The following is a 22,023-nucleotide window of genomic DNA, read 5'->3' as shown; positions in this document are numbered from 1 at the left end:
CACAGAAATGGGAGAAGTGGAAAGAGGAATTTTAATTACTGTTACAGCAGAATAGGCAGAAATAGAACTTCCCTCTATATAAAAGCACAGCTTTGTAATTTGTTTAGGAACCAATCCAGCAGCAACTTTCTAATAAAGGATGTCGCTACAGAGGAATGGAAACCTACTGTGTAAATGAGATGCTTTCTTTCCACAGTGCCACTAGGACCCATGTAAAGGGCAGCCTTGATGCCCTCCATGCATGGTTTCCCAGATGGCTAGCACGACAACTGGCTCAGGATTTTAACATCTTGCCCATAGCAACTATGAAGCCCTCAGACCCTGGCATTTAGAGTAAATGAGAAGAACAGGATATGCCTGGTGTGTGTATCCCCGAGATGTCTTTAGACCTCTAGGACTGCACATGTATGCTGCATCCTTTCAAAGAAGCGTGGAAGCTTGGAACAAAACAAGAAAGGCCAACCACAGGTTTGTCTAGTCTGGCCAGGCTGATCAATCTTGATGCCTAATGATACTTAGTTGTAGAGTCAGATACATCTGTATAAAGAATGCCACTAGCACTGATACCAACTTTTCATGGTGCTTGGTTGCAGGATTTTGACCAGCCATCCAGTAGAAACTCTAATGAAGCTAAGATCGCCAGAACTTTGGGATTATTAATTGCATTAATTAGAGGCCAAGGTGGCATTGTGTTGGGCACTGTACAGAGGGAGCTTACTGTTTCCCTTCATACCAGAAATGAAACTTGACCACATCAATGATTGAAATTTTCTGGTTAAGTTCTGCCTAGATACCAAAATGTATCAATGAGGCGACAGAGAATTCCTGCTGAACTACATTTCTCTTCTGATGTGCAGGCTGTTAACTAGATGGTTCAGGTCAGGATGAAGGAGGTGTCCCTACTTCAAGAGATCTGTTCTTTTCCACTGCTGCAGTGAAAGTTCCTTGACTGTCTATTCAGTCCAAACCAGTGGAGGGCTAGGATGACAACTTCAGCTCTTGCGTCTTCTTTTCTGTACCCTTTATGTGAACTGTCTTTAAAAGCAGCAAATTCTTCTGACCAAGACATTATTTCAAATGCATCATAGAAATTTTGACCTCTGGCTACTTACTGGATTTGGAAGGGATACAAACATTCACATTTAAGATCATAAACCAACTTCTAATTACACAGGAGGAAGGTTCCTCTGGGGGCAAGTTGTTCTATAACTGTCCACTATGGGGTTTCTTGCATTTTCCTCTTGCAGCTGGTACTGACCACTAACAGAGGAAGTACTGGCTGCTACGGTCTGACCCAATATGGGCATTCCTATATGTGTTTGTTCAGCCACTCTGCTGCTAGCCTGCTAGAGCTGTCAAAGTGAACTAAAAGGATATGTACTCTGAGATTTTGCAAAATTATGTAGCACAAGGTGTGAGCTTCAGAGAGCTGGATGCTTTCCTTTTGCTAAGTAAGGGACCATAAATCCTGAATCATCATCTCTTCCAAATATGCACCCCACCTTGCAACGCGTGCTTCTGTAGCAAGTATGCAAGGGTCTACAAGTGAAAACTGAGTAAGCTGTCAGCAAGTTGTTTGTACTTGCCCATAAAAGGGCATTCAGACATGATCCAAGAATGACACCTAATTTTGCACTGCATCAGATATATTATTCTACAACCTCAGAAGGAATCTCTGAAGGCACATTGTGTGAAATCACATGCACAGGTTGATACTGATGCATAAACCAGTAAACCTAGTCAGTGGAGACAGTTAACTATAGTTGGCTGCTGGTAGGAAACAACTTTTGCAATGATGTCTTCGATCTTTGCAAATCTTTACCGTGGTGGTAAAATTATTACCTGTGCTAGGCCTTTTTTGACTCTTCTTTTTTGACAGTTTTCTGTGTTGGGCTCAAAAAGCCCTTCTTGATTTTGAACTGGTGCATTTGAATCCTTTCTAGCAGTTGGCAAGTTATGAGTGGGTCTGTTTCTCTAAACAGGAAATGGATTGTGAAATTGTCCATAAATATGTATAGATGGGTAACTACTAAAAGCCATTTAAGACTTTGGGTGCAGAGGGTGGATCAGAAGGCAGAGTCTTGTACATGAACTGTGAGCTGTCATACACCAATGCTCATTTTGTCTTTGTCATGATTATTGGTTTGTGAAGAAAAAAAATATCTAGGTCTTCCTTGTGAGCTTCTGTTCCAGATTATTTTCTCCGCTAATAGAAATAGTCCCTTCTTGAGTACCCTGTTGGTGGTGACCAACAGATTGCTATGGTGGATTTCATAGAGATGGTTGAGGCCGCTCAGCATTCTCAGATATTAATTTCTCCAAAGTTTTCCATGGCCTCTCACGTATAAATTTGGCTGCACAAGGTATCTGTTTAGGATGAGTGATTGCTACTCATGGTTTAGCCGTGGAGTTAGGAGCCAATGCTCATCTCAAATCACATCAAGAGCCAGGAAATATTGCAAAGAAATAATATTTTACAGGCTGCTGCCAGCATTGACCAGAATATGAACCTGAGACCTCTGACATTCAAAGCAAAAATCACACCCCTCGATAGTAGCAAGCAAGAGGCTCATCAAGTTGGTTTTCCTTATTAAGAATAGGATCTGAATCACTCTTACAGTCTATAAGGGATCTTTTAGAAGGAAGCCCCCTTCTTATGCTTTGACTGTCTTTCACTGGTGCAGCTACTGCTGCACCAACTGTAGCTTCCCAAAGTTTATGGCATTTTCATCCATTTTTATATAACATTGTAGTTTAACATTTAGTTTTAACCAGAAATCCCCGTTCAGATCTTATGATGTTCTTAAAGCAGGCACATACTGGAAACTCTGTATCTAATTTTGCTTAAAGGGGAATATTTTATTATTATTAATGAATTCTTTGTGAGCCATTGGCTTGTTGCCCTGTGAGAGTCATGAGTTTTTTGGGTTTTGTTAGTTTTTTGTGGTGTGCGTATGAGACTTCCTCTGGTTGTTGGGAGGAGGGAGGTAGCATGCTATTCATCCTGGCCTAGGGACCACGTGATTGAGATGGGTACTGGAACAAATATCCTGATTGGTGTTCTTTCGAAGGCTAGCTGGTGGGCTATTTCCGCAATCTACTGCCCACGCTGGCTATCACCCTGGTAAGTACTTCAGGAGCAACCTAGTGTCACTCTCAGGCTTTACGCATTAAATCGGGAGTCATTTTGAACATGGGAAGGGATTTTTCATTTGTCTTGCTGTAATCACATGATGGTTGAGCTGCATCGGAAATGGAGTCCTCTGGTGCCCCGTTCTGTCACATACTGCCTGAGATGCTCCTTATACTTTAGTATGGAGCCAGTCTATAGGGAGGGGGAAGGGCAGAGACTCCCTTCCTACCTTTCAGACTGTGAGCCTTTTTCCCTGGCAGAATGAGGGTCTGCAGGCTGACAACCTGATAATCACAAATTCTCATTACACTACAGCCTGAGACAGGGCTTCTCTGCATGCCCAGACATGGCGTAGGATGGGGGTGGGGAGGGGCAGTGAACCTGATACAGCAAGACGTGAGAAAGTCCTGTAGAGGACAAAAGCCCCAACAAACCCTCCCTCAGGGTGAGATGGCAAAGGAGAAAAGGTTCAAGCCCTGATTTTTACACCACTTGCTCATTAACGATATGAACTGTTGCCTTACAAAAGGGACACTTGCTTTTGTCTTTTTTTAAAACCTGAAGTCTCGCTAAGATGTGAGGGGTTCTCTGTACGAATGATCATGCTCCAGGTGAGCCCTCCCATGACGGAGTCATGGATTTGGATGGCAGATGAAGACCTGGCACACCTGTCTGGCTCAAAGCTCCATGGCCTGGCCATGCAAGTTGGCAACCTGTGGCAGAAGGCCATAGCTCTCCCTCTGAAGCCCCATGCTCTGGCAAGGCAAGGGTCAGTGGCAGTAGGCCATATAGCTCACCCTTTGAGTTTCCTGAAAAGCTGCCTACAGCACCCTTTGGATGTGGCTCAACGCTTGCAGGGCTTCTCTGCTGCTGTGGTGGGAGGGAGAGAGAGCCTGTTCAAAAGGTGCTGCACCGGAGGAACCAGAGGGATGGAGCCTCAATGTTCCAGTGATTCCTCACTTCAGGAAAGGGTAAGGAGAGCTAGAAGGTGAGATGAAATTGCTACTGCACAAAAATGAATACAAATTAGAGTTAGTTAACAAAGTGGGGTCAGGAGAAACTGAGCCACCAGTTCTACTGCCAGAAGCAGAATTTCTGGTGGCCTGAGTTGAAGGGTGGCTCTTTGTTCAGTGCTGTTGCTGGAGGCTCCAGGATTGTCTCCCAACTCCACAGGTGGTAGGCATCTCCCATTAGGGATGAATGAGCTGAGAAGCTGTGTAGCAGAAATGTACTTAGTCTATATGAAGGGAAAAGCACGTTAACTAATGAAACATTTTAATTCTCTTTAGAAACCTAATTAACAGGATTTGGTGCAAAACTGGAAGTAAGGTAATAAACTTCCACCCAAAATTCTGTTTAATCAAAATGATACCACAATTAGCATTAAACTGTCACTCATGTCTGGTGCCTGAGGTGCATCAATGGTTCCTGTGCTTCAAACAGAAAATCCTTGTGGTATCAAATCTCAGATACTAGAAATTGCCACTCCATGGTAAGTGCTGGCTTTTTAATAATAACAGCCCTAGTGGAGATAGCGTAGTATTTCTCTATAGTTAGAAAAGGCAATAACTCCATCATCTCAGATACCACCGGGGCGAAGTGTCTGTTTTATTTTTTCTGGTTAAACAGCTATCACTGTCCCCGTATTCTTGTGTTATTTTTATTCTGGCTCTCAGTGAGATGATTTATTAATCTATAGTTATATGTGACACATTAGTAAAATATCACAAATGAAAGGGATAGTTTTTTATGAATTTCCTAGCTAAAAGTCAAAGCCTTCATCACCTTTAGGTATCAAAGTGAATATTAAAACTAGTCAAACCCTCAGCTGAAATCATTTAATAATATTCATTGTCTCTTTATTCTCTAAAAAGAGATTTGTTGTTTTGACAAGATCACCTGCTGATTTTTTTTTAATATATTTTTACGTGGAAGTTATTTGTCTAACTAGCCATTCGTAGGTCAACAGTAAAACTGTCTCAGCTCTTTATGATGAGATAACTGGCTTATGATGAGATAACTGGCTCTGTGGATGAGGGGAAAGCAGTGGATGTGTTATTCCTTGACTTTAGCAAAGCTTTTGATACGGTCTCCCACAGTATTCTTGCTGCCAAGTTAAAGAAGTATGGGCTGGATGAATGGACTGTAAGGTGGATAGAAAGCTGGCTAGATCGTCGGGCTCAATGGGTAGTGATCAATGGCTCTGTCATAACTATAAAGGAAAGGGTAACAGCTCTCCTGTGTACAGTACTAAAATCCCTCCTGGTCAGAGACTCCAAAATCCTTTTACCTGTAAAGGGTTAAGAAGCTCGGGTAACCTGGCTGACACCTGACCCAGAGGACCAATAAGGGGACAAGATACTTTCAAATCTTGGGGGGGGGGGGAAGGCTTTTGTGTGTGCTCTTTGTTTTAAGGGGTGGTTCGCTCTTGGGACTGAGAGGGACCAGACATCAATCCAGGTTCTCCCCATCTTTCTAAACAAGTCTCTCTTATTTCAAAATTGTAAGTAAAAGCCAGGCAAGGCGTCTTAGATTTACTTTGTTTTTCTCAACTTGTAAATGTACCTTTTACTAGAGTGCTTATCTTGTTTGCTATACTTTGAACCTAAGACAGAGGGGGTTCCTCTGAGCTCTTTAAGTTTGATTACCCTGTAAAGTTATTTTCCATACTGATTTTACAGAGATGATTTTTACCTTTTTCTTTAATTAAAAGCCTTCTTTTTAAGAACCTGATTGATTTCTCCTTGTTTTAAGATCCAAAGGGGGTTTGGATCTGTATTCACCAGGAGTTGGTGAAAGGAAGGAGGGGGGAAGGGTCAATTTCTCCTTGTTTAAGATCCAAGGAGTTTGGATCTGTATTCACCAGGGAATTGGTGAAAGGTTTCTCAAGGCTTCCCAGGGAGGGAATTCTTGAGATGGTGGCAGCGGACCCGAGCTAAGCTGGTAGATAAGCTTAGAAGTTTTCATGCAGGCCCCTACATTTGTACCCTAAAGTTCAAAGTGGGGATACAGCCTTGACAGGCTCCATGTCTAGTTGGCAGCCGGTTTCAAGCGGAGTGCCCCAAGGGTCGGTCCTGGGGCCGGTTTTGTTTAATATCTTTATTAATGATCTGGAGGATGGTGTGGACTGCACTCCCAGCAAGTTTGCCGATGACACTAAACTAGGAGGCGGGGTAGATACACTAGAGGGTAGGGATCGGATACAGAGGGACCTAGACAAATTAGAGGATTGGGCCAAAAGAAACCTGATGAGGTTCAACAAGGACAAGTGCAGAGTCCTGCACTTAGGACGGAAGAATCCCATGCTCAGCTACAGACTAGGGACCGAATGGCTAGGTAGCAGTTCTGCAGAAAAGGACCTAGGGGTCACAGTGGACGAGAAGCTGGATATGAGTCAACAGTGTGCTCTTGTTGCCAAGAAGGCTAACGGCATTTTGGGCTGTATAAGTAGGGGCATTGCCAGCAGATCGAGGGACGTGATCGTTCTCCTTTATTCGACATTGGTGAGGCCTCATCTGGAGTACTGTGTCCAGTTTTGGGCCCCACACTACAAGAAGGATGTGGAAAAATTAGAAAGAGTCCAGCGGAGGGCAACAAAAATGATTAGGGGTCTGGAGCGCATGACTTATGAGGAGAGGCTGAGGGAACTGGGATTGTTTAGTTTCCAGAAGAGAAGAATGAGGGGGGATTTGATAGCAGCCTTCAACTACCTGAAGGGGGGTTCCAAAGAGGATGGAACTCGGCTGTTCTCAATGGTGGCAGATGACAGAACAAGGAGCAATGGTCTCAAGTTGCAGTGGGGGAGGTCTAGGTTGGATATTAGGAAACACTATTTCACTAGGAGGGTGGTGAAGCACTGGAATGCGTTACCTAGGGAGGTGGTGGAGTCTCCTTCCTTGGAGGTTTTTAAGGCCCGGCTTGACAAAGCCCTGGCTGGGATGATTTAGTTGGGAACTGGTCCTGCTTTGAGCAGGGGGTTGGACTAGATGATCTCCTGAGGTCCCTTCCAACCCTGATATTCTATGATTCTATGATTCTGCTCACCCCTCAAAGCAGTGTGCTACCGTCAAAACCCATTTGTTTGCAATCAAAACACAGCCACATATGTGCCCACTTGGTTCACTCTGCAGAGAGCACTGCCACGGCCACCGTCCTGGACGACTAGTCCTGCCGCCAAGGATCCTCTTGCTCATGCGAGCTGCAGGGCGACGGCCACAATCTAGCAAGAAATGTATGATACAGTGTGTTATTTACTGTCACAAAATTCAATGTGCATAGAATGTTCTCGAAATCTGCTCTGAAAAAAAGTATTGCAAGGGGGTTTCTCTATACTGAATGAAATTATAAACTCATGAAATTGTGTCGCACTTATGGGAAGAATTTATAAAAACTCAACACACTGTGTTTGAATTCCATATACAATGAGCCAAATTCATCCCTCCTTTCACTTCAGTGGACTGAGCCCAGAGATTAATTTGACCTATTTAGGTCCCAAATAAGACAAATGGGGGAGGAAAAAAAAAAGCCAGACTAAGTTGGAAGAGTTTGGCTTTCTCTGAGAAGTAGAGCTACTGACTTAGCCTTGGGCAGGGGGGTTATTTGTATACCAGTGAATCACCTGTCAATCACCAGCATGTTGCTGCTACCCTGGCCTACACACCAGAACTGGCACTGGAGTAGCACATTGTCAAGCCTGTGCCCAGGCCCAGAAGCCCAAGCGTGGGATGTGCATCTAGCTGCAGGATAGATACTACTTTCTTTACTCATGGAAATTTCCAATGGAAAATAGCTATTTGCTCATACATAGCTTGCCAGTGCTGATTTATTTTTTTACAATGCCTATTTTAGTGCTCTGTCCATTCTAGTTTTAAATATCCACCACTTCCCTTGGAAACTATAGCATATTGTTATAAATTTCACTGACAAGAAGTTTTCCATCAACTTACTGGTCAGCTACACACCTTTTAAAAATATGTTCTTTTAGTTCTCCTTTTTAATTCTGGGATTGTAATGTGACAGGCTATTATAAATCTCTTGTTTTATTACTGCCCAATTTAGAGAATTGGCTGACATAGTATCAGTTTCTGGAATCCTTCCCCAGGGGGGGATATCCTGTTTTTGCATATATGTTGGAATTTAGCGATGAAGAAATAAATTAGTACAATGTTGATTTGTAACTATTAAATTCTTAGCACGTTCCCTCAAATAATGTCTGGGGACTAGGACTTTTGTGTTGCTTTAAAGTCCTCTACATGTACTACATGTAAGAGGCAAACAACCTTACAGAGTCCTACCAGATGACTTTTCTGGTAATAGTAAACTTTGAGTAGTTTCCTGGATCTAGGTCATGCTTTATGATTAATCTGTCTCATCAGGCTAATATATTTATTCAAAATGTTCTTCAAGAAAGCTTTTCCGTTTTGTAGAACCTGACATCCATCTGAAGAATTGCTGTATTTTCAAACCACTTAAACTTGCACAATCCACTGTGCATTTAGATTTAATCTGGAGTTTTCTCCTTTAAATTTCCCTATCCCCTTGACAGTCACAGCTACAAATGGATCACATACCACATCAGGAGCTTACTTACTATAGTGGTAGCAAAAGATGTTCCCTACAGCAACAAAAGTTTAGTATAATTAAAACAGATATTGACAAGATTAGGGCAAACCAGGAAGTCATCCTTTGGTTCTGGTTCCATTTGCAAGACATTGGAAAGATGATGCTACCAGTGCAAACAGTTAGTGCTATAATTTCTGGGCCAGATTCTGTTTTCAGTCAGTCCAGAGTAAATCCAATAAAGTCAGTGAACTTACTCCAGACTCACTAATATCTCAGTCTGACCCTTTCTCATTAGATTCTATGGACCAAATCTTCATGTCTTTATTCAGGCAAATTTCCACAGAAGCCTGAGAGAGTCTTCCTAAGAAGCACTATAGAACACGCAGTACTTTTAACTATATCATCATACCAATTATGGACCAAGCCTGCTCCCTTTGAAATTAACTGTAAGACTCCCAATTAATTTTGTGGGGGCAGGAGCCAGCCTTAGTCCAATACAATGGACAATTTCATCATCAAAAGGGGGGAAAAGCTGATAACATTGGATGTAGTGAAAAAAAAAAGGGAAACTAATAGGTGAACAAAAGTATATCAGATTTCAAAGGGAAATACACAGTAAAGATTTGTTTTTGAGAAAGTATATTTCAACATATCAAAGACACATGCTTAAGAGTCCAAATAAAATGCTCTTCATATGTTGTTCCAGGAATTATATGTTTTTCTCTTACCTTTTTTGCTACAGAGAAGGGACACTTTACTTCTGCTTTGACATGACTGCCTAAGTGTTGAAACAATAACATGAAAAACATATTATTGACAATTTACATATCATATTATATCGGCCCAATATAAGAGCAATTGGATTATTTGTTTAAACACAGCAAAATCAATCCATGATACAATGAAACACCGGGAGTATTATATTGGGGCACCAGAAATTGCACTGGCTTCCAGTTTGTTTCTGAAGGCAGTTAAAGGTGTTATTTTAGATCTATATAAAGCCTTTATGAATTGAGTGCTGCATATCTTAGAGACTACCTCTTTCTTTATTAATTAACCCAACAGCTGAGAGGCACTATCTGATAATTCCTAAATTCTGAAGGCAAATAAATCTCTGTGAAGTTCTCTTGGTTCTTCCAGGTAGGTGAAAGACTTTTGTTGACACTTACTTGATAGAAAATGGCTTTTAGATTAAACAGAATTTTTTGCCAAAAGAATTTTGGTCTTTTTGATGAAAACCCAGAAAGTGTCCAAGGGAAACATTTATGCAACTGAAGAGTTCACATTTTTGTTGAAAGTTTTTGGGAGGGAGAGAATCATTTTCCTACCAGTTGTATGGATTCTACAGTTCATTTGCCTCCTTGCCTCACATAGTCCAAGGTCCACTGACTTCAATGGGATTACTCACACTATGAGTCAAGTTATTCATGTGCATGACTGACAGTGCCTGCAAACCATTAAACCCAGTTAATAAGTGAGACATCTTGAATAAGATGAAATATGAACAAGACATCAATTGCTATGAAGATCTCAATATTTATTTACTATACGTATGGATTTGCTAAGAATGGAAGGCCAAATTATTGTTATCCATGTTTTTAAGTTTTTTTCCTATGTGTCTTGAAGGATTGATGAGCACAATATACTAGTGCAAAAAAATATTATGAGAGGCTTTCTTAGATTTCAGTGGCAATACCACTTAAAATCTGGACAAGTTCTCAACCAAAACCGTATTAAAACATAAATCAAATTTGTTTTTCTCTTTTATATCAACCCATATAATTTTCAGGCCAGCAGAGATATCAGGAATGTGGGCACATATGGAAATTAAAGAAAAATCAAATACAGGTCAGACTGCAGGAAAAATCCTTGTACTGAAAGAATGATAAATGTGTCCAGTGTTCTAAGAGGCAGTATTACACGCTGTTATAACATTGCATTGTACATAAGAACAGCCATACGGGTCAGAACAAAGGTCCATCTAGCCCAGTATCCTGTCTTCCAACAGTGGCCAATGCCAGGAGCCCCAGAGGGAATGAACAGAATAGGTAATCATCAACTGATCCATTCCCTGTCGCCCATTCCCAGCTTCTGGCAAACAGAGGCTAGGGACACCATCTCTGCCCATCCTAGCTAAGAGCCATTGATGGACCTATCCTCCATGAATTTATCTAGTTCTTTTTTGAACCCTGTTATAGTCTTTGCCTTCACAACATCCTCTGGCAAAGAGTTCTAGAGGTTGACTGTGTATTGTGTGAAGAAATACTTCCTTTTGCTTGTTTTAAACCGGCTGCCTATTAATTTCATTTGGTGACCCCTAGTTCTTGTGTTGTGAGAAGGAGTAAATAACACTTCTTTATCTGTATTACTAGATAGAGCAAAAAAGGAATGAAGTATACTAACTTATATTTATATTGTGCTTTTCATCCAGAAGGATCACAAAGTATTTTACAAACTTACTGTCACTTGCTGGTTTGAACTAGAGGAAACCGTGGATTCTCTGTAACATCAAGTCTTTAAATCAAGATTTGAGGACTTCAGTAACTGAGCCAGAGGTCTATTACAAGAATGGGTAGGTGAAAGTCTGTGGCCTGTGATGTGCAAGAGGTCAGACTATATGATCATGATGGTCCCTTTTGGCCTTAAAATCTGAGTCTAATTTAAATTTATACACAAAATACTGTATAGAGTAAAATACTGTATACTGGTGGTTTTCAACCTGTGGTCTGTGGACCCCTGGGAATTTCCAAAGGGGTCTGCACCTCCATTTGAAATTTTTAGGGGTCTACAAATGAAAAAAGGTTGAAAACCACTGGCGTATACCAGGCAAACCAATATTACACTATGGTGTAAGACAAAATAATAAATTCCCTTGCAACTATTTAAAAATTTAAGAATTTTTTTTTTTTTTTTTTTACATAAACCAATTTTTTTGTAATTCAACTGGGAATTTGGCTAGGCTACTGGAATTAACACTTCTGTTGAAAAATGCCATGGGCCCTACTCAAGCCACCAGTGGTCAGGAACTAAATTCTATATATCACTGGAAAGATGGAAGACATCTAGCTGGCCATAATGGATGAATACATGAATAAATCCAGCTCTGAAGTAAACTGGCATAACCCCAGTGACATGAATGGAGTTAGAATCATAGAAGATTAGGGTTGGAAGAGACCTCAGGAGGTCATCTAGTCCAACCCCCTGATCAAAGCAGGACCAACACCAACTAAATCATCCCAGCCAGGGCTTTGTCAAGCCAGGCCTTAAAAACCTCTAAGGATGGAGATTCTACCACCTACCTAGGTAACCCATTCCAATGCTTCACCACCCTCCTAGTGAAATAGTGTTTCCTAATATCCAACCTCGACCTCCCCTACTGCAACTTGAGACCATTGCTCTTTGTTCTGTCATCTGCCACCACTTATAACAGCCTAGCTCCAGCCTCTTTGGAACCCCCCTTCAGGTAGTTGAAGGCTGATATCAAATCCCCCCTCACTCTTCTCTTCTGCAGACTAAAAAAGCCCATTTTCCTCAGCCTCTCCTTGTAAGTCATGTGCCCCAGCCCCCCTGTAATCCCCAGGTCTTTTCTGCAGAACTGCTGCTTAGCCAGTCGGTCCCCAGCCTGTAGCGGTGCATGGGATTCTTCCGTCCTAAGTGCAGGACTCTGCACTTGTCCTTGTTGAACCTCATCAGATTTCTTTTGGCCCAGTCCTCCAATTTGTCTAGGTCGCTCTGGACCCTATCCCTACCCTCCAGTGTATCTACCTCTTCCCCCAGCTTAGTGTCATCTGCAAACTTGCTGAGGATGCAATCCATCCCATCATCCAGATTAATGAAGATGTTGAACAAAACCGGCACCAGGACCAAGCCCTGGGGCACTCCCCTTGATACCGGCTGCCAACTAGACATCGAGCTGTTGATCACTACCTGTTGAGCCCGACAATCTAGCCAGCTTTCTATCCACCTTATAGTCCATTAATGCAATCCATACTTTTTTAACTTGCTGGCAAGAATACTGTGGGAGACCGTATCAAAAGCTTTGCTAAAGTCAAGATATATCACGTCCACTGCTTTCCCCAAATCCACAGAGCCAGTTATCTCATCATAGAAGGCAATCAGGTTGGTTGTACCAGCTTACACCAAACACTGAATTTGGACCATAATACTTAAATATTTCAATGGTTTCTTAATTATGGTTACCACTTTCTAGCTAGCTATTAAATGTAACAGATAACTCAAACTTGAGAATGGGAGATGGGGGGAGAAGGGTGGATATTGTGCTCAGAATCCTACAACGAAAAACTCAACAGTGAACTGTTTGTAGTTCTGTTGATAAATATCCCCCATGGAAAACATGCAAACACTTTTTTAAAATAAGAGGAGACATTATTATTGCTCAAACCTGACTGGCCATACATTTACACAATCATTATTCCTTTCCGTGATGTCTGGGCCAAATACTCAGCTGACTTACAAATCTGTTGAAAGTAATGGGGTAGCCTGAAGTGTATGTTGTATAAAAATTGGTGTAAAAATCTATCCCGCTTTAGTCTGAACACAGATTGCAAAGTTCTATTTTCAGACACTTGGCCAGTCTCAGTAATGTAACTCTGTTCTCCTTACATGTGTGAAACTCCTAGGGAAATTCCTAAAGCATTTCTATCTATGTAAGGAGTGCAGAATATCAGACAAGTCATATCCCTGAGAATAGATTTTTCCCCCCAAAATGTTCTGTCTCCTGGTCAAATAACCATCCTCCCCAAAGAGCAAAATATAGATGAATGTGTGCAAAGCTTGCACTCTGCTTTCATCCTTTCAAAACATCTTTTTCCAGAAATATTGAAGCATTTGTTAGTTCTTGCCAAAGTTCTTGTCAGTCTAGTAAACTGGTGTCTGGTGCTTCTCTGTGAAAGCTATTAATATTAAGCTTGCAAGAGGTCTAGAAGAGAGAATGGACTTATTCAGTAAATAATATATTTCTCTTTTTGGGTGTCACAGAGCTATTTTCCTTAACCATTCCTAATACATGACCAACCAGAGAAAGACACTTATTAGAGGAAGAAATAAACACATGTATTCAGTTTTATATCCTAGTTTGTCCCTTTGAGTGTGTATAGTTCTTACCCTACTCTCAACATAGTATACCAGAGGTAATCAATAGGCTGACCACGGGCCAAATCCGGACTGCCAGATGCTTTTGAACGAACCCTGAAATCATTGTATTAACTTATTATCATTATTGTTATTATTTTCTCTGGAGTCTGGACCTTGACTATGCCTTGACTGAAAAATTTGGACCTTGACAAAAAATAATTCACTATACCTGGTATGCACCCACACAAACCGGGTTAGCATCCAAAACTCATTCCCCCTTACTAGTTTCTCTTTTATTCATAACTTAAGGATAATAAAACATAAGCCTTATTCTAAGCTTCCTTCTGAGCTGGCTGTTTATAGGGTTTTTTCCTCCACATGACCGTGTCTCATCTTCTTGTCCTGTGGTTCAGTCACACCCTTATTAGTTTGGTGCTAATGAGACCCATCCAATCTGCTTGCAAGGATGAGTCAGCAGAAAAGCCTGAATCTTCATGCAGGGTCTTAGAAATTGACACCTTGCCTCAATCAGTCTACTAAGATTCTGAATTAAGAATGGAAAGTTTGTTCTTACCCGTTAATTTCATTTCTAGAATGGTCCCATCTATAAATCCATTACTATGGGAGCTTCCTCTTCTCCAGCCTGCATTGGAGGCAGTACAAGACCCCTGGGAAGTGGCTCAGAGGCTATGTTCTATCCCTTTCCACCTGACTACTTTCAAAATGATATACCAGGGGTCGGCAACCTTTCAGAAGTGGTGTGCCGAGTCTTCATTTATTCACTCTAATTTAAGGTTTCGCGTGCCAGTAATACATTTTAACGTTTTTAGAAGGTCTCTTTCTATAAGTCTATAATATATAACTAAACTATTGTTGTATGTAAAGTAAATACGGTTTTTCAAATGTTTAAAAAGCTTCATTTAAAATTAAATTAAAATGCAGAGCCCCCCTGGACCGGTGGCCAGGACCCCGGGCAGTGTGAGTGCCACTGAAAATCAGCTCGCCATAGGTTGCCTACCCCTGTGATAAAGAATCTAAATGCTAATAAGATTCTTGATAATAACTCTAAGAAACTAGTAATATGTCAGAGAGATGCTCCCTTTGATCAACATCCTGAGATCTTTGTTCTTGGTATTTACTCTAGACCCGAGCACTTGGAACCTGGTGAACAGGGACAGTTATGAGAAAGGAAAAGAGGTAAGAACAAATTTTCCAGTCTCAGGCATTGTCCTGTCTCCCAGTCCCCATTATGGGGAACTTTTCTTTAAGTAGGTGAACAAATGAACTGGAAACGAATGGGAAAGAATGTCAAAACACTATGAAACTATTCACAATAGATGAACAGAGGAAAGGAGAAGTAACTTAAGAGGACTACCTCATTCAATATTCTTCTGATGAATGAAGATGCTACTCGCTTTTGTGGTTCAAATTAATACTGTCGCCAGCTAGTAAAACTTTGCACATTTGAATAGGTGATTGCCTTTCAAATCTCTTAATATATGAAGCCTTGGAGCCTTCTTTCCAGGTAATAGATACTTCTCTGGTTGAGTGTGCTGTGAACTTTTCCAGTGGTGTTCCTCAACTGGCTAGGTAAGCGTCTACAATAGATCTGCTTGCTTTGTCCAGCAATGGTAGTTTCAGATGAATTCCTGAGTTGAGACAATGTGATTTTTCTCCCAATTTACGGAAATGTCATCACAGCCCTGGCTCAGCCGCCTTATGAGGTTGCCCTAATTAGTATATCAGTCAGGAAGACTTTACATATTATATAAAGGTGCCATTTCCCCCTGAAGGATGGTATGATGAATATTTTCTGGGCTCTTCGCATAGCACTTGTAGAGAGTTTCTAGAACTCCACTGTCCAAAGTGATAAATAACCATTTGTTCTTTGAAACTATTCAGTCTCCTTCCTAACAGGCAGATAACCTCTTTTAGTCCTGAGCTCACTCAGCTGGGTTGAGGCTGCACAGGCTCTGGTACCTCCACAAAAGGGACCGACAACCCAGAACTCTGCAGGGGAGACACGCCCCCTCTCTGGGGACCCAGGCTGCCTCACTCCTTTCCCCAGCCAGGTGAGCTTGGGGACAAAAGGAACCGCAGGGAGGAAATGGACAGAAAAAAATGTAGCCAGCAACACCAGCAAAAAGCAGCTGCAGTCAGTACTTGTAGGCTCTGATGATGCTCTCTTTGTCCAAAAGTTTTTCACATTAGCCACCACCAATTTAACAGAGTCCATTACTGAATCCACCAAGATGTCCAAAACAAAAGATGCTGCTGAGAAAACCTTCTGCAGGGACTTTAACTTCTGGTGTTTAGAAGCTGTGGTCTCTGCAAAGTCCAGACTACAACAGTCCTAGCAAGGAAGGTGGGAGTGTTGCTGATGCCTTTGCCCTCTTGTCTCTTATGGACCTTCCCTATTGGTCAATAGAGACTTGCTTGAGCTGTTGTAAGAGTCTGTCAGAGTCTCTCCATCATTTGTCTGACCTCTCCTGCACTTGCCCTATTTACCTGCCTTGTGAGGCTGGCCTATTGAGTCTGCAGTCTTCTTCCCTGAGGGACAAGCCTCCACTGTCGGAGGGCTTGTAGGAGCACTGACCCGAGTCAGCAGGGAAAGAGGACATGCATCTGAAGAAGTGGGGTTTTTTACCCATGAAAGCTTATGCCCAAATAAACGTTAGTCTTTAAGGTGCCACCGGACTCCTCGTTCTTTTTGTGGATACAGACTAACACGGTTACCACTCTGATACAGGGAAAGAGGGAGGCTGTGATTCTGTGATTAAAAGCTTATTATGATAGTTACAGTCTACAAAATTACAATCAACCAGAAAATTAGATTCAATGAAGAGGACCCAAAATGAGAGTGAAGTTGTAAGAGACATTAGCCTCACTGTGGAATTTACATTACGTCATGCATAAGTATGTTTATGTGAACGCAAACACAGATACCTTTCTGCACTCAGAACACAAAACTCACTAATGGAAATACCATCCTTCATTGCTATAGTTCCATCCACCTCTCTGAAGCACATATGGAGCACACACTAGCTGTCCCTTACCCTTTCACTAGAAGGGCAGGTAACGTGGATGCATTTTTATTCTTCCAGTCAGAGTGCAGATTCAGCCACTTTTGATGGTGTAGTTGCTCATTTTCTTGTACAATTTTTGTTGCAGACGGCCCCCTGAAATGAATAAAAACAGTCCATGGATCTTCAAATATCTTTGACTCTCACTGTCCTGACATTACAGTTATGGGAGGGAAAGATGCTTTAGTACCTCCCCTTTATGCCAAAGTCAGGCAACTGAATGATACTCCAGATCTGCAGATGGTTGCGGGACAGGTTTTGGCCAAAGTCAGACCTACTCACATTTTATTATTATTCATGAAAAATGTTCTAACAAGTGGGAGTGGGAAATGGAAATGGCAAAAGTTCTCTGGTGGCAGAAAACATAAGCATTATTTCACATCTGCTTTATTATTCATTACTATTACATTTTGGTCATAATGCTCATAATCACATCCAAGCTTTTTCTTCCCATAAATTTCCTTTCCAAGCAATTTACAGTTACCCACTACCTGTCTGTTTAGCTCATATTGCTTCTGCAAGATATAATCAGGAATGATGATCACAGTATGGATTGATTTTATTCATACTGATCAACAGAACCACTCAGACAGAGGACAATTTCAGAACATATAAAAATAGAGTCTCTTAAATGAAAGTAGCCGATAATCAGATTTGGCAGGTTGGTAAGATCAATTCCCCCCCCCCTTTTTTTTTCCCTGGTAAGTAAGACTTCCATCTCTCTCTTTGAAGCTCTTATACAAAAGAATTGAGCCCTCAAGCACTTACTTGGTTCTAGATTCAGCAACTGCTTGGTCAAAAAATTATACACAAGATGCCATTTAAAAAAATGAAAAGATTTTTTTAAAATCATTTATGCGTCAGACAAGCAGTTCAATTTAAGGAAACATCAGATCATTCTGCCCCAGAATACAAATAAATAAAAAAATTAGCAAATTCTCAAACATAACAGCAGGAAGATTCTTCATGGATTTGGATTTCAAAATATATGGTGCATATGTGCATTAACATGAAAACTGGATAACAGTAGTGATCATTTGTTAAATTTCATTTCATTTCAGGAGATTTTGCACTCTTGAAATATTGCTCTTCTGCAAAACATTTGGCAAAATTGGCTATTTTTAATCTTAAAACCCTGCAAAAACACCCATTTCTGAATATTTGCTCTTGTGCTGTGAATTTGAAATGTGTTCCATATGCAGCATCAGTTCACTAACAAAATACCAGATCCTTAAGTCCAGCCAAACTGTACCAGGTACAGCTCAGGTACACTAAAGTTCGCCTTTATGCTCCCCTGATCTATATGTCCGAGTGGTTCCCAAGCATAAGAAAGAGCAGATACTCTAGACTCTAGAGTCATTTACCCTAGCTGTGATCAGCTCCAGGAGGCTGAAAAAGCAGGCAGGAACTGACAAGGCATAGGGAAGCCTCCGTCATGTTCCATTACCCCTGGTCGCATGCCTCCTTCTCCAGTAGCAGAAAGGCAAGGCTACGTTCAGGCCTAGGTAACATCAAAGCACAGTGGGACTATGCAGCTCCATAACGATAATATGACAGATACCCCAGGGCCAAAAATTTTGCCCCTCCCAAAAAGGGGGACAGAGAGCTGAAATTAAGGGTGTATATATTTGAAAGAAAAGAAAAGAAAAGAAAAGAATCTTAGGGGGACACACACACAAAGAAAATTGAATAGTAATATGGAAGACACAGGAAAAGGAAAAATGTGTATGGGGGCTAGCTCCAGACATTACAAACTTTTAGATTTAGATTGACAAACTTTAAACTGATAAATAGATGTTACATCATCTGGCAAAAGCAAGTTTTTGTTTGCGTGAGTATTTAAAGAAGTCAAATAAATTTTAGAAGATTCATATGAGGTACCTAAAGCAGCTTTCTGTCTGGAGCTAAAGCAATGCAATGGACTACCACGGAAAATCTTTCAAAGCTGGTGAAACTAGAGGCGAAAACCCACCCAACTGTGATTTTACTAAGGTGGTGGCAAGGGTCCAGGGAAAATAAGTGGGAAGGAAAAATAAAACCCTGTTATTACTATCGTTATTTAAGTGTTGACAATGTCCTTAGGAATGATGGTCCCGCTTCAGCAAAGTGCTCAAGCATGTGCTTAACTTTTAGCATGTACTTAAGTCCCATTGACTTAAGTGTCACTACGTACTGATTAGTTAGACATTGGAAAAGGGGGGAAAAAACAAGCACAGTGGAAGTTATGGCTAAAGAAAAATAGTTCTGTACATATTATTAAGGGCATGTTTGTGCCTTCCGCATGCACCCAAAACTCCCAGTAAAGTCAGTGGAAGATCTGGGTACATAAGAAATGCAGTATCTGCACTAAGAAGCACATGCTGACTGTGAAGATGAATGATGAACAATGTATTGTATTTCAAAAAAAGTTCTGACCTTGTCTGAGCAATGGCTGTAAAAAGAAAACATGATGGATTCTCAGATTCTGCCAAGATGCCTTTAAGCTTTCAATGAAACATTCAACTCTCAGACTTATGTTTGTTCCCTCATCAAGATTTTTTTTTTAATGACAATCTAAAGCCATGATGACTCATTAAAGACACAGAAAAATCTGGTTTTCCTCAGCAGGAAAAACCTGCAGGAATGACTTTTTCAAGATTCTAAAAAGCTGTTACACATGAAGAGTTTTTAAAAAGTGTAAAAAAAACCCAATACTGTTTTCCTTTAAACTGAAGTTAGACAAAAGTAATGGGTAGGTTTGGAAAAATACAGATATTCAGGGCTACTGCACAATTAATGAACCATAAACAAACTGATTCATAGTTTAATTGTATTTTTAACCATCTTACAGTTTCTAATGCTGGATTCCCCCCCCCAGGAAATCTGTTACTATTTGGGCCTTTCCTGGAAAACTAATTTGTTTTTCAGATCCATCCATTTGATCTACTACAGAAGTTTCCGTTATGCCCAAGACCACCCTCCTACTCAGAAGATTATACAGTCCCTAAGCTTGACAGCTAAGGAATCCTTTATGGGAGAAGAGAGGGATAACACTTAGTATAATTTAAAATAAATCACTTATCTAATGTTAAAAAAAATAAAATTCCTTCTAGTACTTTTTAAATTAGACGTGTGGGAAATTATGTTAAATTATATATTACATACACACACACACACACACACACATAGTAGTAGAGAGTTTGGGGTTTTCTAATTTATATTGACCATCAGAAGCTTGTTAACCTGTAAAAATGTAAAGATAAAACTGAACTTCAATTACAGCATTTAACAGTCTGAGTCCAAGTTTTCAAGTCTGCTAAACAAAACAAATAGCTAGAGAAACCTGGGAGTCTACATCTGTCCAGCAGACAACTGAAAATAGGTTGGAATGGTTGCACTAAATGATATTTTCAGATTTATACCTCTTCAGCCCAGCCATTATTTGTTATTATGTTAACAACTCTGCCTGTGTATCCTCTGAATAAGTTGCTGGTTTTGATATGTTTGAATTGCTATATGAAGGAGAGGGCTTAGCTCATAAATGGCTCCAGACACCTCATGGTTTTCCCGTAAAGAATGATCTATCAGCCATAAAAATTAACAATATGGTACATCATGTTCTATGTCAGCAGTGAGTTAGTTTGCCAGGTCTGCATCAACTAAAATCTGACAATAACCCAAATTCTGGATTCCAGCCAATGGAAGGAAGAATAAGAAGAAAAAAAAATCAGGAAAAATGTAAAGGGCCTAGAGATTGCACCTGCATCTTCCTCATAGGGCAGCACATGGCATTAGGCTATTTTAAAATCTGAGTTGTATTACTTGTACAGTGGTTTAAAACAGGTAGCATCCATTGGTTAGCTTCCTATACAAGTTGTTAATGATCAACTAAGCATGGTTTTTTGGCAATGGTTGTCAATGCTACCATATGGAAATACTCTCAGCAGGACTGGCAGAATTAGAGACTCTGAGGTCCTATCCTTGGATTCTGTCCATTTCTCCTCTGGACATATTAAACTATTATCACTCCATGATCTACTAGCCAGCAGTGGTTGCTAATGAGCACTTTTAAAACAGTTCTCACCTCATCAAATGAAGGCTCTTCTCCAGCAAAGAGCTTCTCCCTCCTGTGTCTGCTTATGGTAAACAGACACAGCTGTCTCCTATTAATTTCCAGTATTTTCTCATTTCCTCTTCCATCTCCTCCAACAATGTTCACAAAACCATTTTGTCTAACATTTTTGATCTGTCTTCTTTGTATAAAGAATCTGCCATGAGCAACTTCTCCATTACTTCATAATTTTATAGAATGGTGTTTTATCCATTGTGTGGCTTTCACCAAATATGTAATTTATAAAATACATAAGTCAGAAATATGTATTTTAAAAAATGAACACCATCATACTGGTTGATGGATGCAAGCTTATATTACCCCAGCGGGTCTCAAACTGTGGGTCGGGACCCCATTTAATGGGGTCATCAGGGCTGGTGTTAGACTTGCTGGGGCCCAGGGCCGGAGCCCGAGCCCCCCACCCTGGGCGGTGGGGCTGAGGCTTCGGCTTCAGCCCTGGGCAGTGGGGCTGAAGCCCTTTGGCTTTGGCTCCCCCACCCTCAAGAGCAATGGGGCTCGGCCGGGTTCAGGCTTCGGTCCCCCGTCCTGGGGTCATGTAGTAATTTTTGTTGTCAAAAGGGGGTCGCGGTGCAATGAAGTTTGAGAACTCCTGTATTACCCCCAAAATTGTGTGATCTTAATAAGGTAAAACAAACAGACTGTAGCTAGCCTGTGCTTTGTATTTATAAAAAGAAGTCATTTCAGATTATATTCTATAATAATATATCCATTCACCACCATTAAAAGGACACCATCAATTTGAATGCTCTGAAAGTGACTAAGTATTAAATCTAGTTCCTGAGCTCCCCCTTCCCCGCCCCCCATTCCACAAAGCACTTCAGCATGTGCATAATTTACTCATGAAATCAGTGGGAGTACTCACAAGTGTGCTTTGTGTGATCAGGGCCCTTTTAAATAGTAAGCCCTGGTTGTTATTTCTCTCTCTTTTTCTTTTTGAGTTCTTTTAAAAAATGTTTTTATCTGGGTTTTTCTCCTTGCTGATGTTTATAAGGACTTTTCAGATAGAAAGAACTAGATTATATAAGGAAAGCAGCAAAACT

General features: G+C 40.9%; 1 protein-coding gene across 1 annotated transcript in view; it reads right to left on the bottom strand.

Annotated features, from left to right (window-relative positions):
- CORIN (corin, serine peptidase) overlaps positions 1-22,023 on the bottom strand; it is a 274,936-nt gene that overhangs the window by 7,363 nt on the left and 245,550 nt on the right. The window contains exons 17-19 of the mRNA XM_065405296.1: positions 16,846-16,968; positions 9,424-9,473; positions 7,178-7,352 (exon numbers count right to left, since the gene is read on the bottom strand). Coding sequence (XP_065261368.1) covers positions 7,178-7,352; positions 9,424-9,473; positions 16,846-16,968 — 348 coding nt within the window. The remainder of the gene's footprint in view (positions 1-7,177; positions 7,353-9,423; positions 9,474-16,845; positions 16,969-22,023) is intronic.

Source organism: Emys orbicularis, chromosome 5, assembly GCF_028017835.1.
Source record: "Emys orbicularis isolate rEmyOrb1 chromosome 5, rEmyOrb1.hap1, whole genome shotgun sequence".
Taxonomy (NCBI): Eukaryota; Metazoa; Chordata; order Testudines; family Emydidae; genus Emys; species Emys orbicularis.
This window is presented reverse-complemented; position numbering and strand designations above follow the sequence as displayed.